Source organism: Terrapene carolina, unplaced genomic scaffold, assembly GCF_002925995.2.
Source record: "Terrapene carolina triunguis isolate 2854851 unplaced genomic scaffold, T_m_triunguis-2.0 Scaffold66, whole genome shotgun sequence".
In the NCBI taxonomy this organism is placed as follows: Eukaryota; Metazoa; Chordata; order Testudines; family Emydidae; genus Terrapene; species Terrapene triunguis.
In genome coordinates this window covers 97,003,224-97,019,539 of record NW_020664417.1, presented here as the reverse complement: position 1 = coordinate 97,019,539, position 16,316 = coordinate 97,003,224, and the positions used below count along the sequence as shown (strand labels likewise).

The 16,316-nt window shown below is 43.1% G+C and overlaps 1 protein-coding gene across 1 annotated transcript in view; it reads left to right on the top strand.

Annotated features, from left to right (window-relative positions):
* DDRGK1 (DDRGK domain containing 1) overlaps positions 1 to 15,132 on the top strand; it is a 43,774-nt gene extending 28,642 nt beyond the window's left edge. The window contains exons 5-9 of the mRNA XM_024193800.2: positions 4,310 to 4,432; positions 7,012 to 7,050; positions 11,449 to 11,505; positions 12,842 to 12,890; positions 14,869 to 15,132. Of these exons, the coding sequence (XP_024049568.1) occupies positions 4,310 to 4,432; positions 7,012 to 7,050; positions 11,449 to 11,505; positions 12,842 to 12,890; positions 14,869 to 15,041 (441 nt within the window). The 3' untranslated portion in view covers positions 15,042 to 15,132. The remainder of the gene's footprint in view (positions 1 to 4,309; positions 4,433 to 7,011; positions 7,051 to 11,448; positions 11,506 to 12,841; positions 12,891 to 14,868) is intronic.
* The last annotated feature ends 1,184 nt before the right edge of the window (positions 15,133 to 16,316 follow it).

Below are 16,316 nucleotides of genomic sequence, written 5' to 3'. Positions count from 1 at the left end.
TGTTCCTCTTGCTGCCTCGCTACCCAGTTACCATCATCATCAAACTAATCCTCTTGGGGCCAGGATCCTCCCGGCATGTACAGCATGGGGTGATTCATAGAGCACCGCAGAACTGTGCAGCGCGTCACAGGCCTGTAAGAGGCCAGAGGTCAGATTCTGTTCTCCCTTGTTGGTTATAAATCCAGATGGACCCACTGACTTCAGGAGAGTTCCTCTGGGGTGACACTGGGTATAAGAGCAGGGCCTGGCCCAACATCCCTTACCCCCCGATTAGACTTCTAAAGCAATGGAAACAATAGACCAAAATGGATTTGAAGAGGGGAGAAAGAGGCATGGGTGAGGAGAGAAAGTGAACAATGGGAAGTGAGTAAAGTCAGCTTCTAGCCTGGCAGAATTTGGGTGGAAGAAGAGCATGCAGTGAGCAACAGGGAAGGGCTGTTGTACGTGGTGAACGACGGCCGTGCAGAACAAATCAAGGTAGAAAACAGTGACTGTTTGAGGGGAAAAAACATTGCAAAGCACTCCAGAGATTCAGTGGTAAGGTGCTACACCAGACTGAGACCACAGAGATGCTCCAGAAAAATCCCTGATGCCATTAGCCCCCTCCTAGCAAAGTGTTTAGTGTGTCCTGGCAGATGCATAGCATGTGACTCCACGTAGGACTGGTACGACAGGAAGAAATGTGGATTTTGCCAGGTGTTTAGAAGGGGGGTGGGTTACAGTCTCTGAGGGAGTGTGAATTTATACCAGGGTCTGAGAGACTTCCTTGGAGGGCGGAGAGGATTGAAATACTTCATAAGAAGGATAGGAATTGATCAGAAGAAATACTTTACATTTGTACTGGTTTCAGAGTAGCAGCCGTATTAGTCTGTATGCGCAAAAAGAACAGGAGTACTTGTGGCACCTTAGAGACTAACAAATAATAATAAATTTGTTAGCCTCTAAGGTGCCACAAGTACTCCTGTTCTTTTTACATTTGTAGAGAGCCCAAACATGGTGTCATGTTGAGGCAGGAGAGGAGAAAGATGCGACTGCTTCACAGCAAAAAAAACACCACCAAGGTAAGCAGCGGCAGTTAACAAATTTCCTTAGTGCTGGGGTTTCCCCACTCCCCGCCCATCCTTTAAGGGAGGTGGCCCGTCTGTTCTCTCTCCTGCACGCTCCCTGCAGCCTCACTTGAGAGCAATAGATCTGAGATCAGGCCGAAATAAATGACATAACCGTACTTTGCTTTTTTCCAGAGGTTTAATTTCGCTTTCCTCCCACAGGCTCCCTGAAACGTTTTCACTGGTTGCCCTCGTGTTTCTGAAATCCTTGGGAGTGAGGCAGGCAGGCAGCACCATAAATGGCCACTAAACCAAGTAGTTAAGGACTGATCTTAGCGCTATTTCATAACGTGGACCACTTCTACAGGTGGATAGATTCTCCTGTCGACACCTCCCCGTCTAGTCCTGAGTCCACACTTTCCACACAGCAGCTGTAGTACTTGGTGATATGAAAGAAGGATACAAAGACAGTAGTAAGAGAGCCAGGTGAAAATAAATGCGTGTTAATGTAATAGACAAAGCGGCTTTACTATATATTTTTTTCCCCACATGTCCCATCTCTGCTGTTTGTTGCCTCTCTCAGTGAATTTATTGGTCTACAAGCTCCTCTCTTATCTCTTTACAGTTTGGGTCTGTCCTCAGGCTTAATCATGGTTGAATTTACACCAAAGAAATGCATGAAACAGCTGAGCAGGGAGTTGTTGGGTTTTTGTTATGTTCAGTTTAGTTGTTCCACCAAAGCCTCTGGAAATCCTGAGTGTCCTGCCCTAGGCTAAAACTAACAAGCATTCAGGCTTGAAGGCTGGCGGATGCTTCACTGTTGTTACTGAAGGCGCTGCTCAGGCCTCCTGGAAATGCTCTGCTGATCACAAAATGAGAGCTGTAGGTCTGAGAAATAAGTGTAGGTCAGATTGTAATGAGTGACCAAGGAAAAAAGCCGTGGGACCAAGAATGGCGCACATTGTCAATCTCCTCGCACTGAGGTGTTTCCCACAGTGTGCTGGATGTGGAAATACGGACACTAACATTTTGGCAGGTTTTTGTCCTACTGAAATCAAAGGCACAGCTCTGTAGACGCGTGAGAGAGAGACTGGGTTGGTTGGTTTGCTTGTCAGCCTCTTTTAGAAACAGGAAAATGATGTCTGACAGTTGTAAATGGGCCAGTTATCTTTTGATTTTTGCAGAACAACCACCTGGAAATTTTGAAGGACTCTTCAACTCTTATCACTTCCCTTCGAAAGTGATGTCAGGGTTTTTGTGCTTCAGAATTCTACATAGCGTTTGAGCTACAGGGATGTGATAGGGACAGAGCTGTGAAGGACTTTGATGTGTCTCAGTGATTCTAGATCAAATTGGCTCAGTTTACAAGTGAAGAAGAGCTCTGAGAGCCAGGCTGTGTTTTTTCAGGCTCATGCACTGCTAATAATAAAGATTCTGCAACTGGATCTTAGTTAATAACCTGTTTGGTGAGGCAGGACCCAGAAAATAATCCCACTCCCTCTCGAAAGCTGTGTTAAATCTGCAGGAATAAAAAGCAGCAAAATCTTTCCCATTTGACTCTGAATGCACAGAAGGATCAGATCTGGTAAGAAATTAGATGCTTTTTTTTTTTCCAGTCACTTTTTCACCATAATTACTCTCAGGGCCACAGTCCCACAAGTTTCAGAGTGGTAGCCATGTTGGTCTGTACCAGCAAAAGCAACGAGGAGTCCTTGTGGCACCTTAGAGACTAACAAATTTATTTGGGCATAAGCTTTCGTGGGCTAGAACCCACTTCATCGGATGCATGGAGTGGAAAATACAGTAGGCAGGTATAAATATACAGCACATGAAAAGATGGAAGTTGCCTTACCAAGTGGAGGGGTCAGTGCTAACGAGGCCAGTTCAGTTAGGGTGGATGTGTCCCACAAGAGACTCAGCCTGGGAGTCTGATCGGGCAGTGCTGAGACCTATAATAATTTTTTGGCTGTCTCTACTACAGGGCAGATTTTTTTCTGTGCCGTGTTCTAAGGGCCCGATCCGGTCTCTTGTAGGGTCTGGCTCTGAACAGTGTCCCTTAATACATGTGTTAATGGATTATACCTCACGATAGGACCTCTTTTTTCCCCGTGTACATTTTATTGATGCAATTGTTCAATTTTGCTCCGTTTAAGGAAGCACCTGCTATATAATACCAGTGTCAAAGAAATGCTGCATCATTATTTCAGTGTGGAATGGAGAAAACAACTGGTCATTAGAAACAGGCATGTCATAGAATTTTGCTTCAAAAATAGCTTAATATGGTGGTGGTATTTCCTCCTGAGAACACTAAGGAAAAATGCATGGAAAGCAGCAAAATGGTGTGCGCTGCGCACGAAACCCCTGCAATCCCATCCTGGCTGTGCCCCTGATTTTGCTAGGCAGCCTAGAGCGAGTCACTTAACGTGTGTGCCTCTGTTTTCCTGTCTCGTTAAATGGTTGTGATGCCCCCAGCACAGGGCGGTTAGGAGATTTAATTACTGATTGTACACCGCTTTGAAGATTTAAAATGCTTTATAAGGCACAAGTAGTATTAGCGACTACAAATGATTGAAAGGCACCAGAATGCGTAATTTTTAGCTAACTAGAGTGAACTGCTCACAGAATAACTTTATTTTTCTCTCCTTATAGCCACCTCTTATGTTCTGTTCATAAACCAGGCAGTTAATACAGCTCCTTGTATCTTTTACCTATAACCAGTTGAGTAGTCTGCCATCAAAAAAACATTTGTTTAAAACCTTGTAATCGGCCTGATTCTTCATTCTCACACTGGTGGCAAACAAGTAACTCCACTGACTTCAGTAGTTACTCCTGTTTTACACCGGTGCAAGTGAGAGCAGGATCAGGGTCAGTAACTGAAAATGGATAAGTTGCATCAATGTATGGTTTGGGGGCAGGGACTTCCTGTAGCTTGCACTGCAGAAGAAATGTGCTCATGCAAATTGAGGAAGCAGTTCGCTATATAAAAGTGTCTCTCTCCCCTTCATCAGATCTTTTCCGAGCCAGCCCAGGAACAGCTGAATTGACTGAGACAATTACTGTATTAGAAGGACAGAGGCAGAGCTGTTTTTGAAATTAATGATGCGATCAAGGGAGAGCTTCAGAGTTTCAGTTTTCAGAAAGTCCTTCTGTTCCTGGCCTGTCCCAGTGAATCCGATTGGCACCCAAGTGATAAAGTAAGCAGGGTCTCCATTAAACTAACCTGGTTTGGGGAGGAATGACTTGAGCACTTCATTTTTCTGCAGGAAGAGGAACAAAAGAAAGCAAAAGAAGAAAAGGAGCAGAGGGAGCATGAAGAGTACCTCAAGCTGAAGGAGTGTTTTGTAGTTGAAGAGGAGGGTGTCGAAGAAGCAATGACCGAGGAAGAGGTATGTTGTGCTGTCACTGCAGCCAGAATTCCTGGCTTCCCACCCAGCTTCCTGAGACTGAATAGATTCAGCTGTTTAAATTGTCCTGATTGCATTTTATCCCCTTATTGTTTTAAAAATCAAAACAGAAAAAACCCACCCAAACCATTCTGAATCAAGTCCTGGGTGAGTTACTTCTAAAAATAACACTTGGATGGTGTGTGCTGAGTGCACATAAGGAATTTTTTTTGCCTTTAAATGACAGATCTTGTGTATAGTAAATGTGAACCGAGAGCATTATAGGAGAACATTAGAATTCTTTATACCAACCTTTAGATTTAGAGAGAAATGCGAGGGGGCAAATTCAGCTCACGTGGAAAGGAGTGCAAACTCCCAGTGGGGTTCCACCTGCTTACAGCATGGCTGAATTAACCTAGGAGTTCTGTAATCCAAATGCCTTCCTAGGGTTAGAAACGCTGCAGTACAAGCGCAGAAAGTGCTGCTAGAAGGACAGATAACCGTGGAAAAGAGCAATTCCAAAGGCAGAGTTTGATTCCAAAATAGCTGCCAAGTATGTTTTAAATCCAGCTTCAATATCTAAGGGGTTGAATTATCACTAAATCAGGGGAATGAAACTGAACTAAAGCTGATTTTAAACGTAATTTATTAAATGAAGCATTAAAATGCCCATATCTCGGGTGTTTCTGGTTGTGTGGTGTTAGAACTGTACACTCTGTGATGGAAGTGACTATTGCTAATTCCTTACCCTCTGCATAGGACTGTAGCACTCTATTATGGCTGCATATAAGCATGTCTTTTGGATGCTGCTTATAAAATGTGGTATTTCACATCGTGGTAACTGATTTTTTTTTCTTAATGCTGCCACTGTGGAAGGCAAGATTCTCATTCATAACCCATCAGAGACGAAATGGTTGGCTTTGTTTTAATGTGAAGTGCTATAAAATAATGACGGGAATGGAGATCTCGTGCTCCAGATGTTTGCAGCTGAATTCATCTGATGTTAGCATAACATTTTTTTAAGTGTCAAAAATTCTTACGCTGCTGCGACCCCAGTTTATTCAGTGGGGTGGCATCGGTGTAAATCAGATTGATATTGGTGATTTTTTTTTCTCTCCCTCTGTCCAGCCACCCACTCTAAACCAAAGGAGCATTCTTCATCATGGCTCTAAATTAAGACCAATAGAAGTCATGCCACGTTAGTGAGGGTGGAATAGATTTTCAGAGGTTCAAAGGGCAGTTTGGTGCCAAGCTCCTACTGAAAGTTAGCTTGACTAGGGTGCTTAACTTCTATCCGTTCCTTTTAAATCTACCCTTACTGTGCCATTGGCATTTCTGAACTTATGAGTAGTAGTGTCTTACAACAGCAAAAAGTGGCTAAAACAGACTTTTCCCATCTGTTTGTAAGTTACATGCAGTGCTAAGCAGCTGTGCCAATTATACCACAGACACTCTTGGGAGATCAGTTACGGCTAAGACAAAATTGTCCCATGATCAGGAGTATATAACTTGGTCACATTAATTTGTTTGGGGGGGCAAAGGAATCTGTGGTGTATAAGATCCTAGACCAGGATGGCTATTGTATGTAAATGGGAGCAGAGAGGGGCTTTACTTGCTTAAGATGGAGGTTGGGGGCCTTGTTCTCAACTTAATGTTTTTTTTTATAAAGTACATATTTCAAATGCCTGTTAAACAAAGACATTCCAAGATACACAGTTATACAGGGCTGCTGTCAGTGCTAACGTGGCTGGAAGGCTGTAGGCTTTCTGCCTCGTGCTTTACGAGGCATCCAGTATCCTGCTGCAGTCACATGCTCTGTCACTGGTTATTGGTTACTAGTCAATTATTGGTTACCAACATCCTCAAGCTCGAGTGTCTAGAATTAGGCACCTAAATCTGTAGTTAGGCAACTAATATAAATGACTTAATAATTTCCAGAGGTTCTGAGCACCGGCATCTTCCATTGACTTGAATACAAATTTTGGTTGTGCAGCGCCTTTGATGATCAGGCAACTTTTATTTAGATGCCTAACTATTGATTTAGATGCCTAATTTTAGGCGTCCAAGTTTAAAAGAAATCGGCTCCAGTTTCTCTTGTGTGATGAGTAGTCCAGGCTAAATTCTGCCCTTGGATGCATCTGAGCAGCCTCCCATTAATATCACCCCACACCCTGCCCTTCACACGTCCATAGGGCAAGATTTGGTCCTCGGTGTTTGTAACTTACTAGAAGGTGCAGAAAGTAACTTGGTCTCAACGTGAATGTGACACGCTACCTATGACATAGACATAAAGAAGCTAGAAATTGGATATTTCCACTCTAGTTGGACAGGTATAAATATATATATTTTATTTAAATACAGACACCTTGAGCCTTTTTTGATTTCAGATAAATCAGTGCAAATTCATAGATGATATTCACTCTAGATTTACGCTGGTGCAACAAATGAGAATCTGTCCCTCGTGCAGTGCCTTGTACAATTAAGTCTATTTTACAATCCTTATTTTTCCATCAATTTGCAGACACATTTGATTTGATTTCTGTTCATTTGAATTAATAACTTGTTTTCCTTGCTGTATCCAGTCCCATAGCTTTCTAACGGAATTTATCAACTACATTAAGGTAAGCTACCATTCCTCTTTCTTTATATCCAGTGTGTGTTCCTTTTATTTATTCTTTTATTTATTATGAAAACGTTTATTGGCGGAGAACAAAAGGAAACCCGTTTGTTAATATCTAGGTGGATATTTAATAAAACAAGTATCCAAGCGATCCATGGACTTAAACTACAATGTGCGTTTGCTCTTGCAGCTCACAAATGTGTGACTAGTTGCTGGAGTAGTTCCTCCCTCTCCTTTTATCTCATAGCCATATTTTGGCACTTATATGCACGTCAGTGGCTATTGTATCCCAGTCACTGAAGTCAACACGTGCACCCAGGAGTTGAGTTGGTACCTTGGATACTTAAAGTAAAACTCTGGAAATGTTTACATAGAATTTTACTCTCCTGTTTGCTTTGGGATAGTGTTCTAGATAGTCCAGTTTAAGCAGATCACTTTAGGAACATGTAATTTCCTTTTAGAAGTTATCAATAACTGAGCATTTCATTCCACCTTTAAAAGACCTTCATAGTGTAATCTGGACTTGGCAGCAATGACATCTATCTTAGGGTCTGTCTACCCTGCAGTTGGAGCAAAAGTACACGCACCATAGCAGCATTGATCTAGCGAGCTCAAATACCAGTAGCGGTGAAGCCACAGCAGCAGAGGCTAGGTGCCAAGTAAGTACCCAGCGCGGGATTGTACAGCCCACGCTGCTGCTGCATCTTCACTGCTCTTTGTACACTGCTAGATCGGAGCTAGCTCGGGTGCTGAATTGCACCTCTGACTGCAGTGTAGACATACCCATAGTCCTTGGAGTAAAATTTCTGAGTCTTGAATAGAAAAGGTACTATATTTTTTTTTTTTTAAAAAATTTACCTAGCCAGTTTCTCGGTGCCCAGTCCTGTGAGGTGGTGATTGCCCTCAACTCTCATAGAGGTGAGTGGTAGTTGAGGACACTCCGTACCATGCAAGATTCGGCCCTGAGTTTGCGAATGTTGAACGCACCGTAGTGATTTTATTTATTTTTAAAGTTTAATTCACTGGTTCCATTGCAGTTTAGTTCCCCTCCCCCCACTGCCGAGTGAGAATGAGGATTGCTGAATTTATGTGGTGTCTGTTGTACCACGTGCATTTTTTGATCCTCTTGAAACACAAGCACAGTAAAGGTCACATAAACCTCTCACTTGATTTCCTCTCTAACTTCTCTACCCTTGAGATGCGTGGCAGTGTCTTAACCTTTAGAGAGGTGTTGTAGAAAAGATCACTCGTCAGGATGTCTTAGGCTTCCTTTTAATAGCATTGGGGGGCTTCATTTTTAAAGTTTGGGGTATTTGTGGTGATTCGCGCTCTCCAATTAAAAGAGAAGCCTCAACTTACATTTTAACTGCCATTTACATTGTCTGTCTGAAACCGGAGAAACAATAACAGTGTGTGACTCTGAGACCTGAAAGCTAAGATGCTTGGTTCATGTGGTTCAAGTGGGACATAAGCACATACAAAAGGCCCTGATTCAGAAAAACATCCTAATTGAGGAAGGCACTTAAGCACATGTGTTGCTGAATAGGGATAGACAGCAGAATTGGGAGCAATATTTTCTTTAACATTTTTAACTTTCTCTTTAGCATGAAAATATACTTGGTTTAGAGAAGACAAGGGCAGCATGCAGTCCCTCCTAGCTGGCTATGTTGTTGCTTTTTCAGAAGGAATGACTTCTCTGCTGAAACAGTGCTAATCCGGCAGCATCAGTCTGAAAGCGTCTGTCACGTGGTCTTAAAGAGCAGCCGATGCCTCCAAAAAAAAAAAAAATTTGTAATTTAACCTTTCTGTTGAGGAAGCTGTTCTGCCGGTGTCAGTTTTTGAGTGGAGGCAGCTTGCTTCAGATTTTATTCTTAGGGATGTTTTACATGAAATGTAGCCTCTCTTCGGTTTGTTTTTGGGGGTTGGGTTTTTGTGATTAAGATTGGGTTTACAACAGACCCAAAGGGAGTGAGGCACCCAGATCCCATTGAAATTAGATGGAGATTGAGCAGCTAATTCCCTCAGGCTCCTTTGAAAATCCCTTGGTTATTAAATTCATCTGCAGCTCCTAAAGTCTCAGGCCTCTGTGATCCTGCGCGTGTGTGTGTGTAATCAGTGCCAAAAGCGTTTCCATTCCCCAGCAACCGATTGTGACGTTACAAACTGGGGTTCTGGCTTTTGAAAGAGATGCAGTAGAGCAACAGAAAAGCTGCTGGGTTTGAGCCTGGTGCCAGAGCTGTGCAGGCCACTTCACAAAAAGGAGGACTCTGTGGGCCCAACTGGAACTTTACAAATTAATTGGTGGCGGTTTGAAAGCTGCAGGGAGGCTCGGATCATGGGAAGTAGTCCCACCGGAGAAGGATGAGCAGGCAAAGTGCTGGTGAGGCAGCCTAAAATACAAAGAGAAACATACACGTGTACCTCAGACTGGGCCTTGGCCCATTAAACCATTTCCACTTGGACTCCCCGTTTCAAACCTCTGAGCAGCTTCAGGTGGCTGCCAGTTTGTTTTTAAAAAGAACCTGTTGCAAAAATACCGAAAGAGGCTGGGGGATAAATCCTGAGTGCACGTAGGTGCGCACGCTCGCTCGCTCTCTCTCTCTCTCTCTCTCTCTCTCTCTCAGAGATAAGGTCAAAATCCTAGTCCCCTTATTCACATGAATCCTCCCCTGGATTACAGTGGGATTCATTGCGTAAATAACCGGAGCAGGATTTGGCCCTAATTTACAGTTTCTGGCCCCAGTTCAGCAAAGTACTTAAGCACAGGCCGGCCTATTGAAATTAATGGAACTTCAGCGTGTGTTTTTGGAAGTTAAGCACGTGCTTAAGTGCTCTGCCATGACTCAGGCCTCAAGCTTCAGTGACTGTATTTCTGCAAAAGAGAGCCTCGATTTCCTAGAATACCAGCCATGAAGCGATTAACCTGGAAAGCTTCCAATAAACTGTTTCAGTAGTTAGGGGATGACTGTTTTTAAGGGAAGACTTAAATCCTCTTTTCTCATTTAGTAAGGGGTTGGGGGTGGTTTGTTTTTTGGTTTTTTGCCCCCTATCCTTTAAAATGAAGATGTGATGATCCATAGCAGTTCCCAGCTCTGAGAACTGAATTCCATGGACTGGTTTCAGTTCTGTATCTTCAGTCCATGGTAGTCAGTTCTCTAGCTTGGCTGTATCTAACTTCACAACTAGTAAGTCTGTGGTTTTTTTGGTTTTGTTTTCCTTAATGAGAGAGGGCATGACTGTATACAACCTGTTTATTTCCCAGATGTCCAGTCAGGTTAGAGTTGCTGTGTCCTTAAATAAGTCCAAATATAAACGTTATCATTCTGAAACTGTTCTGTCCAATTTAAACATAATACTTGCATCTGAGATTATAAAGCTCCCCAAGATATTGCCGTCCCACCATACTGGAAGGAATAGTGGCCTGGAACTAAGAGAATAATACTTAGCACCTCTATAGCCCTTTATATTTAAAGTTCCTTACAAGCATTAATGCGTCTTTACAGTGCATTTAGATAAATGAGATATTAACCCATTTTACGGATAGGGAAATCATGGCATGGAATGGTTGAATTCCCGTTTCACCAGTGCATTGTACGACTCCAGTCTTCTTCTGTGTAACTCCCTCTGGTTACGTCAGTGTAAGACTAGAGTAAAGCAGTGGTGAATCAGATACTAAATGACTTGGCTAAAGTCACACACGGAGTCCGTGCTAAAGCCAATTAGAAAATTCACGAGTTCTTTTGCTCCCAGTTCTGTCCTCAGTCCATATTGCGCTGCCCTTCGACAGAGCACTAGGAGTACATCTCTAACTATGAGAAACTAGATAAGGGATTAACTTGCTAAAGAAGGTCATTAAGGCAACAACACTAGTGTTGGGGGGGGGGGGGGGGGGGGAAGCAGACAAACCACCCAAGAGCTTAGTACACCAGAAGATCTGGCCCAGTTCTCCCTTTTTTTAAACGTAATTTGCAACATCCCAAACTGAAGTGAAAAGGAATAGCTTTGTGCAAACTGAAAGCTTACGTTAATACTGGTGGGGAGAGATATAGGTTGCAGGAAGAACAGTCAGGCACCTTTTATGAATAGCTGCACGTCAATAGTCAAAAATGTTTCTGCTTATCTTGCCTCTCTAAGAGATTGGTCATAACAGATCTTTAGAAACACATGCAGTGCTTCATCCGCCAGTGGAAAAGAGCCTCTAATTTCTCCGTAAGCAAAACTGATTTAAATAAATGATTCAACTCAGTTGTTTCCCAAGCAGGAGAGTTTGCTAGGAATTGCGAACTTGAATTCTAGTTTCTCTCCCACTAGATGCATCCTGCATATTTCTGTGGCCAAACAGATAAAAAGCTAGTCCCCATTCTCATCAGCTGCTTACAACTCTTCTTTGTTTCCGTAGAATGCAAAGGTGGTTCTTCTGGAAGACCTGGCTTCCCATTTGGGGTTAAGAACCCAGGTAAGCATTACAAGTCAGACCTAATACACCAATGCTAATAATGGGAGTGTGGGCAAATTGCGTAATTTCCATGTGACTCTTGGTGGTCCTACTGAAAATACTTGGGTTTTGACTGAAGTTCAACAGAAGGGCCACCCTAACGGAATTCATTGGAAGAGCCATCCAGCCAATAACTTCATCAGCCAGTGAGTCCTTGCCATGAAGGAGCATGCTCAGAATGTCTTGTACCCCAGCACTTCTTGCTGGCCGCTGGAGCTGTAATCCCAGCCTTTCTTTGTATCCAGCACACGTTTGCGTGCTCTCTTTTATGTGACTCTGTAGCCCAAAGTATCCTAGAATATAGCTACGAGCATGGTCATTGTTGGATAGGGTGAAAGCTGCCCAGATGAGTGGGGAAAATTACAACATTGGCCATACTATTTCATGTACAGTAAAAGAACAGATGATAGTTATTTTTGTCCTTAGACTCATTTATTGCTGGCATTTCCCTCCCACACTGCCCCCTTCCCCAATTTATAGCCTGCTAAATTATTTTTAAATGGTAACATGTTTTTAGGGTGTGTTTTCTTATGAAAAACAAGCAACCTCACCCCTGCAAAAACTATAAAGAACCTTCCAAGGGAAATCTTGACCTTACATTGCACCTTTTGGCCTCTGTCCTCCATTTCTCTTTCTTCTCTCCTCCCCCCACCCAACCTCCCCCGGTCTACATTTGTCTCTTCCTGTTCTGCCTTGGCTCTGTCTGCAGTTTGGGGAGGGCCATGTATTCGATTTAATTCTGACATGCCTAGGACACTTCAGCTGCTCTATAAATAATAAAAACCCTTGGAGTTACCCCACGGATAAATTTGGCATGTTACCTTTTGGGCCAGTGGAGAACACAGCAGACTTTAAGCAGAACAAATACATTTTCATTACTGTATTTGGGCCAGATCCTTAGCTGGTGTACATAGGCATAGTTGCATGGTCTGGCCCTTTTGTTTCTGTACACGTACACCCTTCTTTGTTAATGCTCAAGAGGTCTCTATGCAATCCCCTTCCATGAAATATGTTAATCATACCTCTCGCATTCAGATAAGTTTGCAAGAACAGCCTCTTGTGGGGAGAGAGCTATTTGCATACACCGGGTTACAGAGGCTGACCGCATCCTGGCTAAGACAAAACCTTGTCCCGATAACAGGCTTATCGGTTGCATTTGTGTAGAAATGCTGATATGCATGTTTCACCTAAATATTCTGCACTCAAGAATAAGACATGAAGCACAATCTCTCTGATATGCCTGGAAATGTGAGATCTCTCTTCTTTTAACTGGTTCTTTTTCCCACCCCTCCAACAGGATGCAATTAATAGAGTACAAGACCTGATGGCAGATGGCACTCTAACAGGTGACAGTGGAAACGTGTTTGGGTTTCTGTTGAGTTGTTTAGTATGTTAATAGATGATGCAGAAAATGCATAGGACCCCTAAGCCAGGTAGTAAGAAAATGCTTTCTATTGAATTTATCCTGTAATCACCAAGGACTCCTACTTGACTTGATCAATAGATATGTTAATTACCCTAATTTCAGCTTTGAAACTTGGTGGTTTAAAATGGACTGCCATCCTGGAGAGGTGCTCTAGCATTTTTGTACCTGATTATTGTTGCAGTATAGAATTAAAATTAATGCACCTTCACCCCCCGGCAGAGTCTCCACATCAAGGCCTGTGTATCATTTGAGTTCTGCTGAAGCACTTGAACTGCATACAGGCATTGCTGGGCTGCACAGGTGTGAATTTCATTCTCTCAGAGCTAAATTATTTTTGCAAAGAGAAAAGTCTCAGCTGAATCGTGTGGGGGATTTCGGGTAGTTTGCAAACCAGTTTTTAAAAAACATAACACCTAGAGCCTAGAAAAGGGACTGTCACGGGGCACCAGTCCTTGGGGTGCATACAGGCTATCCCAGTGCACTTGTTACAGCTCTGGGGGCCTTTAAAACCGGGAGTGATAGTTGTGGATCACATGCCTGCTCTTAGTCATGTGCCCTACAGGAAATTGCATATATCTTGGGCAGGAGAAGCAGACAGGAGAGACTGGGTCAGGGAAGGAAGTGGGCGGTGGCTCTCCCCACCTGTCAGAAGGAGGCTAGGAGGGAAACAACAACAGAAAGCAGGGTCTGGTTTGGGGAAAGCCTCTCCAGGGGTCTGGGAAGCCGCGGAGACAAAGACTAGACTGTTACGTTTTGCTGTGAATCTTTTGTTCCTAAGTTAATAAAGAAAAACCTGAAATGCCAAATAACCAAAACAAACAAAACCCTGGAACTGTGCAGCTGTTTAGATAGGATTTCCCTTTCCTCAGCTGGTGGAGTAGCCTACGAACTCGCCTAAATCACTGCCAGCCTGAAATCTAATCCCTTTCTCAAAATTAAGTTCAAATAGTTTCTAGTTCTACAAGTGTCCAGTAGAACTTCAGCCAGTGCTTGTCCTCGTATCCCTATTTTTTAAGTTGGTGTCCCCTGAATAGATACAATTACGGTAATAGCAAGTGGTGTTCATTCTTGTCATCATTTGACGGGTAGGGAAAGGTATTGTCTATGTTCAAGGGAGCTAAATTATCTGAAGGACTTGAAGAGGGTTTGCTACAGGGGGCTAGATAACACGGGGTTAGAGCACTTGCCTTTTAGTGCTGGCAACTTGGGCTACAGTTGTTAATGTGTTACTGTCTTATTACAATAAATACTAGCAGTACACTCCTTTGATTTTATTATTTATTATATGTGGTGTTCTGCTGCCTCTCAGCCCAACAGAGACTATTCTCCTGCAAGCCCCGGTCATGGGCCAGGACCCCGATGTGCTAGGCGCTGTACAAACAGAGAACAAAATGACGATCCCTGCCGCAAAGAGTTTACAATCAAAGTATAAAACGAGACAATAGGTGGATACAGGCAGATAAGGAGTGCAAGGAAAAAAGGAGACAATATTGATCCAATTGACGGGCTGTGGTCTCGGCACACCAGCAGCCTAAATGTTAAGTTCTTTGTAGGATTTGCAGCAAAGGAATTCTACCACCTAAGAAACACTCCCTGCCCCCAAGCCCCAGCAATCAAAATAGACGAGACAGACCAAGTATGAGAAGAAGGCACAGAAGTGTGTTTCCGAAGGTCACCTGCAGGCCAACGGCAGAGTTAGAAATAGAAGAACCCAAGTCTCCTTGTTCCTAGACCAGTGCCCCTGTCTGCTGGACCATAGTGCCTTGCTAAATCTGGAATTTAGTTTGTGTAGTGTAATTGTAGTCCCTGAATTAACTAACGGTGTGGGGTCATTAATGTCTATTGGGGAAACGTAGTTCGCTTTGAAGTATTGACTCCAGGTCACGTTTGTCTTCTAGGTGTGATTGATGACCGAGGAAAGTTCATCTATATCACTCCAGAGGAGATGACCGCAGTGGCTCAGTTTATCAAACAGAGAGGACGAGTCTCCATTGCAGAACTGGCCGAAGCAAGCAATTCCCTCATCAACCTCCAACCTGAGAGCAGAGCTGTCACTCAGAGCACGGCGTGATAATGCATTTCACAGTGTGGGAAGATACTGCAGTAGCGTAAATTAATAACACGCAGGTCATTAAAAAAAATCCCTGTCTATTCATAACCGTGAAAAAGAGATGTGGTGATTACTTCTAAACATGAACTGCAAGACATTATCCAATGTTTTGCTTCTCAATTGATTAGAGTAAATAATCAGAATAAAATGGAGCCACATCTTCCTTTTCCCCCTCTCTCTCCCCCCACCCCACCCCACCCCGAGGACACTAAAAAAGAATCCAGGGTTAAACTACACTCTCTGGTGCATCTGCGGCGCCGTGATTTCAATGACTGCCCTGTGGACGCATTAGAGGGTGGAATTTAGCCCCAAGTGTACATAAAAGCACAGCCAAACTTTTGAGTTTGCTCTGAAAGCTCAGAGCCCTGTGAGCTGGACGAGCATGCTGGGTAATTGTATGCGCCCTACCAATCCAACCATTTTGCTTCCAAATCCCGCATCCGTGTCACATACAGTTGCTTTTGAAACTGCAGTTGGCATTACCCAGGCTAGCTATGCAACTGTACCGTGTTATACTCCTAGTTTGAAGGTTTTCTTCTGGGCGTGCTGGATATGGGCTGAAACAATAGATCTATGCAGATGACATTTGCAGATTTTACTGTATTATCTACAATTGATGTAGAAGATAAAAAGCGAACTATATTAGACGTTGCCCTCTGTTCTGGTTGTAACGATAATTCTTTATATAGCACTTCACAGGTTCAAAGAACTTCAGACGTTCTCTTGCTTAAAAGCCTTTGCCAAGGAAATGCCTGTTTTCTTGTTTATATAATGCCAAAAGTGTGGCAAGCAGCCAAAGCGCACTCTTGTTGTGTCTGCAACCAGAAAGAGACAGACACACACAGAGCAACATGAACATCTCCCGCTTACTATACAGATCAGTCCTAATTATGGTCAACCTTGTGTACCCCGTTATATCCTGACATGCCTTCCGTGTGAAAGCAGATGCCAAGTCAGTGAGACTGACATGTAACTACTAAAAGGTTTGGGTGTTCTGGATTGTTTTAAAAAAAATAACACAAGGAGACTAACTTCCAGGATTTTCGAAGTGCAGTTGTTGCAACCAAGAGAATATTTCTAAGAGATTGTTGCATCGTTGTAGCTTTAAATGTTTTATTGGGAGGTGGGGAGATTTATTGCCTATATGAGACTAATTTGCTATATAGTCAGATGGGTGCTCTGCTAATTATCTTTCTTCTGCTATAAACACATTGTACTTGGTGAATCTGACACAGT